At 44.1% G+C, this 10,889-nt stretch overlaps 1 protein-coding gene across 2 annotated transcripts in view; it reads right to left on the bottom strand.

The window, feature by feature from the left end:
• PRR5L (proline rich 5 like) overlaps nucleotides 1-10,889 on the bottom strand; it is a 44,211-nt gene that overhangs the window by 3,817 nt on the left and 29,505 nt on the right. For both annotated transcript variants that reach the window (XM_075030934.1, XM_075030935.1), the window contains 3 exons: nucleotides 8,141-8,232; nucleotides 4,667-4,807; nucleotides 3,062-3,188 (listed from right to left, as the gene is read on the bottom strand). In XM_075030934.1, coding sequence (XP_074887035.1) covers nucleotides 3,062-3,188; nucleotides 4,667-4,807; nucleotides 8,141-8,232 — 360 coding nt within the window. The remainder of the gene's footprint in view (nucleotides 1-3,061; nucleotides 3,189-4,666; nucleotides 4,808-8,140; nucleotides 8,233-10,889) is intronic.

Below are 10,889 nucleotides of genomic sequence, written 5' to 3'. Positions count from 1 at the left end.
CACTGAAAGCTTTAAGAAAAGCAGGGGCCTGAGTTTGTGCCTTGGCTCGCTGTAATTCACTCCCCCAGGAGGTTGAAGCAGACAGTATTATTTTCACCTGCTGTCTTCCACCGCCGTGCAGCATTGCCGTGTGGTATTAAACACCTCATGTGGGCTATCTGTCCCTGAAGCAGCTGATAAAGCTATTCCCTACCCGTCTCCCTGTTTCTCACCAGCTTCCTTGAAGCGCAGGCTCTCATTTCGTAAAGTCAGAAGCCCTTAGACCTTATAAAATAGTTCCACCATGACTGCAGAGCATAAGAGATAGAGTGACAAAATGCAATGCAAAGCAAAGCACTCGTCACTGAAGGTTATAAAAGAGTTTTGGAAGCTTGCATCAGAAAGAAAAGCAGAAAACAAACTCTATATTGTTGCAGGGAGGAACGGGTGAGCAGCCAAAACTCCACCACTGGCAGCAGCCAAGCTATGACAACACTTCACCCCACTGCTGCCAGTAATATATTCATTCAAAATGATTCATTTTGTGCTTAAGAGTATGTGCAAATAATTTTTGAGGCCAGTTACAGTAAATACACTCTTTAGGTGTCATCTGCAGCTCAAGCCACAGCAAGCTGTAGCGTTGGAGGGCATTGGGACCTGACTCTTTTGAGGAAAAATATCCACAGATTATTGTTGTGCAACAGAATTAAAGTCCTTTATAATGAGAATCAGGTAAAAATTAGGTTAAACTGAACATTCATTTATCACTTTACTTTTCCCCCTTTACCTTCCTGGCCACAAAAGACGGTCTCTTAAGGGATTTATCATACATAGTTTAACTAGAAACATTATTTCTATTTTGGTGCATTATGGCCAGGAACATAAACTGGGAGGAGTTTTTAAGGGATTTTTTGCAAGCAAACTCAAATCAGCAGTGATGTGAGGTTTAATACATGGGGGGAATAGGTTGAATGTTTTATCTTCTTCCCTATTCCACATTTAAAAACTCTTTCTTATACAACTGGATCCCTTCAGCATAGTCCATCCTTACAATGCAGGTTACAGCTAATTTACATGGGCAAAGCAAGAAGGGTGGTAAGAGAAGAGCAGGTAGGGATGCTGCCCTCTACGAATTCCCCGTGAGCTGTCCTGTCCCCCTTCACACCTATCCCTGCTGCATTCCTCTCACTTTAAATCAAGTTTAAGATACAGCAGCCTTGCAGGCTGAAGCATTATGTGTATTCACAGCTGTGATCGGACAGCTTCAGTCACATTTCTCAACACTCATTTATCTTGAAGGCTCCAGTCCAGAGGGCAGTTTGGCCTACACAGCATCCATTGAGAATGCAAACATACCCAAAGCCCAAAAGTGCGTTTCCAAAAACCTACTACAGGGAACCTACTGGGCTTCATCATCATTACAGGCTGCCCAGTGAGAGAAGAAACTGGTTCTGAGAAAGCAAAAAAGGTGACAGAAAGAAGGAGAGAGGAAGAGAAAGAAGGTTGATTAGAAGTGGCAGTTACAGGAAAAAAAAACAACAACAACAAAAAAAAAAAAACAAAAACAAAACAAACAAAAAAAGAAAACAAAAAAAAAACCCAAAAACACACCACGACAGCAGCACTTTGAAAATACCAAGGTTATTTGCAGAAAAGTGCTGCTTGGCTGTCAATGTCATGCAATGTAAACACAAGTTCTTTCTTTCCTCCCACTCAGCACAGGGTGGAGCAGGGGCAAAAGGCCACCTTGGAAATACACACAAACAAATGACAGCTAAAATCAAAGTAAATACAATGATTTTAAGGCACATAAACTTTACAAGGCCAGTTTGTGTTAATTTTTATTTTTTTTTTAATGACACTAATGCCTTGCTCAGCTAGCAGCAATCCAGGATGGCTAGGAACTTCAGTACAGGTCAGGCAGCTACCTTTCAAACTATCCCAGCAAGCAGCATGAAGATGTCCATAAACATCAAAACAATCAAATTTGCCGAAGTTCAACTTTTACAGGGAATATGGTCTAGATTTATCCTCAGGATCAGGTCTGCAAATCAATGCTGAACTGTGTCACCATGTTCACTTGCATAAAAGATATTTAATTGCCCAACAACCACAAGAACAAAAACCCTGAGCCATAGTTTGCCTGAAGTGATGCCGTGAGTTTGTTACAGGCACAGATTGTCTGAGTCCCAGTACGTCCTTCTACCGCAAGACCATCTTTTGGCCTGTGCTGCTAAGGTGTAGGACAAGACAGGTTGTGTGTCTCCAGCTTGCTACAATTTGCATCAGAGCAAAGGGTAAAGCTTATAAAAACAGAGGGAGATTGGAGCTTTCTTCACTTTTCTATTTAAATCTTCTTGACTATCAAACCAGTATCATTACGCCCATTTCTTAGCTAGCCAATCTCTTCTGGCTGGTTACATGTGTAAGCAGAGCTCTTGAATCATGTGTGGAGAAGTTTTCCACCACAAGCATCCCCCCCCTTCCTGAAGTGAAGTGCCAGTTCTCTCACCTAGACACATCTATCCACATCTATTCACAGATTTTTTTTTTTTTATTTTTTTATGAACAGAGTCTTCGGATGGAAGGAAGACTCCATGCAAAAACCCCTGTAATCCCTCAGAATGAGCATCCAACAGTTTTGCTGTTTGCAAAGGCTGGCTGATGCAGCAGTGAGCATGGGAATGTAGCCAGCCAAAGCCAGCTAGGAAGCAGGGACAGAGAGTAGGCAGCAAAGGACCAGGCACAGACTCTCACCAGGGTGAGCACAGTACGTCAGGCATGGACCAGGGAGTTTTAAAATCCAGCCCATCTCCAGCGAGAGGGGAGACTTTGCACGTGTGTGCGTGTGCAGTGGTGGTGGGCAGTCATAGTTCACTCAGTGATGGAAAATAAAAAGCCCGACACAAAAATCTACATTCAGAAACATATTAATCAGGACCTTCTTGAGAGTGTTTTAGCCCTTGTTTTCTGTCTCTCATGGAGTCATGCACTGCCTCCTTGTCTAGCACAGATGTGCACGTCCTCACATTAACCGACCTGTGTACCCCAAAAGAGCTTCTGTACAATGCATGTGTCTTACCAAGCAAGCAGGTGCTACCAGAGAAGCTGTGATCCTCGCACAAACCCAAGTACGGTGACACCACCTGCTTGACCAGTTCTTCCAGCTGTAGGTAGCCCTCACTGGGGCCAGTAGGCTCATGAACACTCTGAAATTCAAACATAAAAAGTCAGCATTACCCTTACATAGTTCCAAGTAAGGTTTTTGAGTAAAGCCTGGGGTCTGTCAAATATCTCTGCACTGGAATATCCCGACCATATCGGTAGACCATTCGGAGGAGCACAGCTGATAAACCCAAATGGAGGTTTGGGTCCCATTCAGTTCAACCTCCTTGTTCAAGCCATAGCCATAACCCTATGGATATCGAGCAGCTAGCCATCTTTTATCTGACCAAGGCATAGGAAGGTACAAAGTATGCTCCCACTGAGGATTTGCACAGTGTAACTACAGCAATATAATTACAGCAGGGCAGTTCTACCAGGAAATACCTCTTTGTAGAAAAACCTTAACACACCTCAGGCAAAGCACTGCTCTTTTCCTAGGCAGGACTGCAAGAAAAGTACTCTCTGTAGTTCAGCTTACAGCTGTGAAGATGGTAGATAACACTAACCAATTTAACAGTAATTTCAGAAACCATTCAGACTTTGCTTCCTGCAAAGCCTCGATAAGCTTTTCTTTCTCAAGTGCGTCGCTTTGAGACCCTCTTTGCCTTCAAGATTCTTTTATTAAAATATTTCAGGGAAATTGAGCTAGCACCTTAGTATCTCCTGCTATTAGACTCTGGGTCACTGTGAACATCAGAACAGCGAGAACTCATACAGAAATACCAGCTTAGCCACTTCGCAATTTTGATTGTACTTCAGAAAGTTTCATTCCCCAGCACTCATTATAAGGTATATTGGAGAAGAAATAAAAGTGAGAGGAAGCCCAACAGCCACCTGCAATGTGGTATTTTGCAGGACTGTCAGGCTAGGTGATATAAAAAGGTAAAACAGCTGGTATACTTGGCTGTATTTGGCATGCTTGGAAAATACTCTCTTGAGGTCTTGCTAAAGAGGTTAGTCCTCACAAAAGGTCTGCGTCTCTTGGGAGAGGCCTTTGGAAGATGTATAGCATGTTGCCTGCTGCCAAAATGTATTCCTTTTCCCATGGGCACTGCTCAGCATCCCAGCCAGCCAAGGGGCCAGTGTCGGGCAGTCAGCAACCACAGCTCGTTCAAATTCCACGGTCCGCTGTGATGGAGACTCGCCACGTCTTGCAAAGCTGAGAAACCAGGAGAACTAGGGCACAAAGAGGCATTCAGAGAAGCTGGGAAATGAAACTTTGTGTGAAAAAAAGACTCCTGAGGCTGTTCCTAGCTGGGGAAGAGAGGTACCAAGAAAAATACAAACACCAAAGAGCAGAACCAGGCCCTTTCACAGCGACATCCTTACCCGTTCCCAGGAAAGCTCAGGGCATTCAAAATTCAGCTCTCATTTCTACATTTACCACTCCCAAATAAGCAGACATTACCTCCCCTTCATCACACCCTCTACCCTCCCCACTCTCCTTTCCAGGGATCGTATTTATTCCGTGAGGTCAAGATACCCAAGTGGAGGCAGACAAAGAAGAGCAGAGGGTCCCCACCTGCAGAATTAACAGCATCTGGACGATGGAAGCTGGGAGCTTTGTCTGGACCAGAGGAAGAACTTCTTCCAACTTTACTTTTAGCAAGACCAAGTCTCTGAAGCCAAGAAGAGCAATCTGACGGATAGTCAACTCCTGACCCTAAAAAACACAGAAGGCAAAATCCAAGAGTTGGTAAAGGGACATGTGAGCGTCACACCAACACATGTATGCACACAGACAGAAAGGGTCTATCCTGCCCACTGCTGCTGTGGCAAAGCACCCCCCAGCTGCTCAGGTTGAGGATTCATGGTACTCTTTGGTTGCTTCCCTCTCAGTCTCTGTCCCACACAAATTCTGAAATGAGTAACACCTCATCCGAAGCACCACTAGGTTTGGAGTGAAGCCAAAGATGAGCCTGTATTTCACCAAAAGGCTATGTATTCATGAAACCCAACTGCCATCCAATTTGGTCACAAGCATCCAAAGCCCAGGATGGATGCAGCTCATCCTTTTGTCACTTGGAGCTGAGAAACCAGAGAAGGTTTTGTAGGGAAAGAGGTTGGTACAGAGTATTCCTTAACTAAGCCTACCTCTGGTCTGTGTTAGATCCTCTTTTTGTTCAATGTTTGTACTTTAGACCTTGCCAATACAACAAAAATCCACAATTCAGTTTATTAGGGATTTTAGAATTTAGGCTAGAGAGAAGCTAGCGAGACTGCTTGTACCAAATACCATTTAAAAAGCCACAGCTTTGATTTCCACCACAAGGTGCTCCGTGTCGTCCCAGTTACTTTTTTACGTCAACAACACAAGTGAGCAGGCTTAACGGATGAAGATGTTGTAATATTTCTCAGCATATCTAAACACAGTTGGACTCCATTTGGCATTCTGGTGTTACTGCCTTTCCCTCTGCTATGCTTAACGTCTGCACAACTTTCTCTTGCCCCACTGCAGCTTAACAGCAGAAATTTTCCTCCCAGCCCTGCCCAGCACTTCCCAGCAAGTTAATCTCTGCCTCACAGTCTGTTTGGGAACTATTTTATGGTCTCCATAACACACTCAACATGGCAAATATTTAGCTGGAAGGAATTACCAGCAGTTAATCGTTAATTCATAATGGGTTTAATGTCATAATTAACAGCATCATCAATATGTAACTATGAATTAAAGCCAATAATCTGGAGGGTAGCTTGGCCATAATAAAAGCACTTTGCTGTTTTAAATCATCGCTGTGTTTTTAGAAACATGGAGGTGTAGAAAAGACTGGTACATATCTCTGAACTATATTTCAGCAGCTGCACACTTTTTATTTATATCATGCAGTTTAGTCCCATTAACTTCATACCCCATTTCAAAATGCAAACATGTTGCTGTGCCAAACAAAACAAGATTTGCTATTCTTTTTCTGCACCAAGTAGTTACATCAACAGCTGCAACTATGCAAAAGCCAGTGACCTGTTTACATGGTTTCCCTCTGTACAGCAATTTAACCAACTTGGCTGCTTAAAGGTCATATTTCTGCAACAGCTACAAGCCTCGGGTTTAAACTTAGCTGAGATAGGAAGTTATTTCTACTTACTACCTTCAGTAACATACGCTCACACATTTGGCTGACTTACTTACTTTCATTCTGAATGGGCAGTTGCTGGGATCACAGAAGAGACCAACTAAATAATCACGTTGACATTTGCAGCAAAGGATGGGGAACCCCCAACAAATTGACTTTCCCATCTACCAGGGTAGCACATGAAGAACTGCGGCTTGGTGAAAGAGACTTGCTATGTAAGCTGTCTTCACATGTGGTGACACACTGTATAAATAGGTATATACAGTTCCCTATTTGTAGGAAGAGCCCAATCTTGTTATTAGGGCACTGGCCTGGGATAAGAGCAATTTCTTATTTCTTGCTGAACCAGCAACTCTCTCTGTTGTAGCCTAGAGCAGCTTACTCAGAGTCAAATTCTTGGATGCATTTAGGCAGTTTAAATCCATACATTTGTGTAGGACTTAGGGGACTGCAAGGCTTTAAATACAAGTCCGTTACCTTTCAGTTCCTCATCTGTAAAATGACAATACTTCCCTAATGTCACAGCTTCTATGAAATATTTTTGAGTGACTCAGATATTGTGACAAGACAAATACAGTAAGAAAGTTATGCTTTCAAAGAATCTCGACGTCCCATAGTCACACTTTTACCACTAGCACCAGGTTACTTCCAAAAGCTGCACCCACTGTGCCGTAACTTTTGTTCAGTTTCTCATTAGAGACATTTAAAAGCAGGGGAGCAGATTTTTCTGATAACTGGCAGAATTATTAGGACCAGTGGGTATGACACACAGTTAGCTCAGCTGTTTCCACAGTGCACAGACAGCTGCAGTGCAGACAAACCCCTGCTTAAATAGACTAGGTCACTTCCTGACTATTAGTTGCAAAAGGAGAGAAAGGGAGGATATTATAATTAATTGTGCAGTTTTACCTGCCAAACACCTACCTTAAAGCATCTGCAGCAAGGAAAGAATAAAAATAAACACAGTAGAAAGGTTAGTGTCTGTCTTTTCAGAAGTCCCTTCTCTTTTAGGAAAGGCCAACTTTAACAGGATTAGAGGAAAAGTGCAACCTTCGAGCTTTACCTGCTGCCTTTGAAACAATACAAAGGAAAAAAAACTAAAAGGCTCTGGAAAGCATGTCCTGCGGAAGAGGCAAAAGTCAAGAGGAGGCGGCTAGCATTTCCAAGAATGTCAGTCTCCTCATGAGGTACATTTATTTTTTTTCTCTGATGGAAGAGAAGATCAAAATAGGCTGGGGAGGTAATTAGACTACTCATATGGAAAGCCTGACTAAAACTACCTTAAAAAATGATACAGCTCAACACTTCTGATGGGATACTCAGCTTCCAAAATACCCAGTGTCAACAGGTCTTACATAAAGTTGTTCATTCATCCTCTACCCGTACATTTACTTATCCCCTTATTAAAACTTCAAAAAACCCAACAGAGGATTTTTCAAAGGCACAACTGGGACATAAGCCCTCCAAAAGTAGTTAGGACAAGTTAAACAGATTTTCTCCTGATCTAGTCTTCAGATTTGTCCCTCTGAAGACAAGTTGCTGGTGTTGTCATCTGCACCAACAGTCCCAACAGTTTAAAAACCGAAGAACTGTAAATAAAAATGGCCCAGAGCTTGTCTAGACAAGGTATAGTCCAATAGTTTCAGCGTTCAAGCTTAGCTAAGCACAGAGGGTAGACAAATGGGAATAAACTCAGCCCAAAACACTGTGCCTGCCCAGTAGACTTTAGCAGTCCTTCTTACACAGTTAATGCTGACTTGGGCAAACTCTACCTCCTCCCAGATTTAGTTTAAAGGTTTTGAGACCTGTTTAGCCACTGGCCAAACAGTGCTGATGGAACAGAAGAGAAGTTTCCATGTGCCGTTAGCAGACATTGCAGTGACATTGCCTCACCTGACTGAAGACTGAATTATAATTAAGATTACCTGGACTGGATAGAATATTGCCTGGAGTGTAGGAAGAGTCTCCGTAAAATAGTGATCCCAGATTTCAGACAGGACATCAATGCGATCCTCACCTATGAAAACAGACATCGGGAGCAAGAGCTTTAGCGACGGGGATGCTAAAATCAAGTTGAATTTTCCCACTACTCTCTAAGTCCCCAAATAAGAGATACAAACCCACCCTTCACATGTTTCCGCGCCAAACAGGACATCATTCAGCTAAGAAAGCGAGTCGACAGGGTACTTCACGACATGGTTTAGTGGGCATGGTTAATGGTTGGACTCAATGATCTTGAAAGTCTTTTCCAACCTAAATGATTCTATGATTCTAAGATTCACCTTAACTGACAGAGACACAGGGCTGTGACCACAAATTGCTGTCGCATACTGCAAAGAAGACAGCTCTGTGCAAAACATGGGACCAATTCCAACAAGAAGCCCCTCTTCAACCGGAGGTCTTTTAACTCCGCGGCAAAGGATTGTGTAGCGTCACAGCTCACAGTTAACGTGCTCAACCAGCGCAGGAGCACGGCCGCACGTTAGCAGCAGAATTGGAAAACCAGCAGGTCACGGCCAACATCAACTGTTCTGCAGCAATTCAGGCAGGGAGACCATTTACAAGAGCTGAGCCCCCTCCGGCACCCCCCCACTCCCAAGCACGGACACAGCAGTCAGGACCCTGACAAGCCACAAAGCCGCTGCGCTCCTCTCAAGCGTGGTGCTTGCGAAGGTTTCCCAATGAAATCCGCCTGTGGCCACCCTTCACATGGCTCCGACTCCAACAAACATCCCCAAACGTAAGCGGGTATTTAAAATTAAGGCGGACTTACGCAACTTGTGATTCCCATAACAGGAATACAACTGTGGTCAAAAGCCTATTATTAACAAAAAATGCTTTACTGAACATAATTGTTTGAATAGACATTTTAAATTATGCTCACAGGCTTGACTTACAGAGCTGTGTGTTCCTCAGCAGTTGGGCCCAAAACCTCTAAGCTTTTTAGATTTTTCCCCATCCCAAAGGCCAAAGGTTCGCAATGTTTTTTCAAATTTTAGATCCATTCCCCGGAAATTTCAGGTGCAGATACAGACCCAGGTTTAATAACACAAGTTTCTGACAAAAGGATTTTTCAGAATACCTTCCACAGAGCCTCAGCTGGAGCTCACAAGCAGTCAAGGCTCAAGGAGCAGTAATGGTAGATGCCTGCTCAAGACAGCTTTGAAGGCTCAGCCTCCAGGGGACTAGAGGCCCTACATGAGGAACTGGAACACATGTAGAATTGCAACTCAAAGGAGCCTTATCAGTGTCTACTGAAGTGCTTTCCCCGTCTGGAGACTTCCCCACGGGCTTTCACTGTGCTTGCCCGTGGGTTGTGCTGCTTAGGACACGGCCAGAGAGCAGAGAGCCAGCAGAACCAGATCCTGCAGACATTTCTTTTTGAGCAGAGAGCCCACCGACGACCGCCGGAGGGTTCAGACGGAGGCTTCACCGTGTCGGGTACAACGCCGGCTTCAAAACTGGAACTGCAGGCAGACGAGCACCTACCCGACACCCCCATAACAGCTACCCATTACCAGAAACTGCCAACTGTTAGTGAAAAAGACAACAGGAAACAGACTAATTGAATGTTTAAATTTTTCCCTCCTCTGCCTCCTTTCCCGGGACTGCAGTGCTTTGGTGTGTGGAGCCAGAATGAAATGTCATAGATCACTTCTCCTTCTGAAGGGGAGGGGGGAATGGTTTGTTTCTTCAAGAAATCATAAAACCTATAGGCATTGAAAAAGATTGACAGACTGTATAAAGAAAAATCACATTAAAATAAGAGGCTGTGATTTGAAAAACAGACACAGCAGAACATTGCCATGCCCTCCAGCAAGAACATTATTCTGTCTCCGAGTACTGGGACAGTAGAAATTTTCCAGGAAGACAGAGCTAACCGAGAAGCATGTACAAGAAGTTCTTGTTGCTGTGATCACAAGACCTGCAACAACCCGACACATTATGAAAGAAAGGTGTCCGTGAGTCATCTCCTGCAGAGATGCCAGCCTGCACGGTCAACGTGGCTCCAGTGTCACTTCCAACTAGGGACAAAAAAACAAGGCATAGGAAGAGGGCTTTGCTGTCTGCCTGGGAAACTTCATCCTACCCAAAATACTTGAACAGCTGCAAACTACTCCCGGGCAGCTCTCAGCTTATTGAGCTGGAACTCAATTTTCATAATGCCAAAACAGATATTGGCATAGTTTTATATGAATACAGAAAACAAAACCTATGATATGCTGCACAGCATTCGTTCTGAAGAGCTGGCAGAGGCAGGTCAGGTACCCATGTTGGGGAAAAATGCATGAGTCTGCCTTGTTATCTCCTTTACTGGGCCGGTGCCAAAGAAGCACACACCAAGCAGGAGGCCGGCAACTGCATAGCTCCTTCAGGGTCCGAGTCCTACAGCCTGCTGGCCAGGTGAAGTCACCTGGTGAAGAACGGTGTGGAGGAATCCAGCACCAACAATGACGCGAGATTGGAAGCGTCTGTTGGCTTTTAATGACCCAGATACCGCAGGCTGGTGATTAGCAAGGGATCTTCCCTACAGGCTACAAAACTGGGTCAAATCAAACAGCAGCCTAGTTTTGAATAAAAGACACGTGCTCTAAACAGCTCCCTCTGCTTGAGCAAACAGTTAATAAATGCGAGTAACTCCCCCCACACCCAGCACTGAGAGTCACTGCTCCA

This window comes from Buteo buteo, chromosome 6 (genome assembly GCF_964188355.1).
Source record: "Buteo buteo chromosome 6, bButBut1.hap1.1, whole genome shotgun sequence".
NCBI lineage: Eukaryota > Metazoa > Chordata > Aves > Accipitriformes > Accipitridae > Buteo > Buteo buteo.
This window is presented reverse-complemented; position numbering and strand designations above follow the sequence as displayed.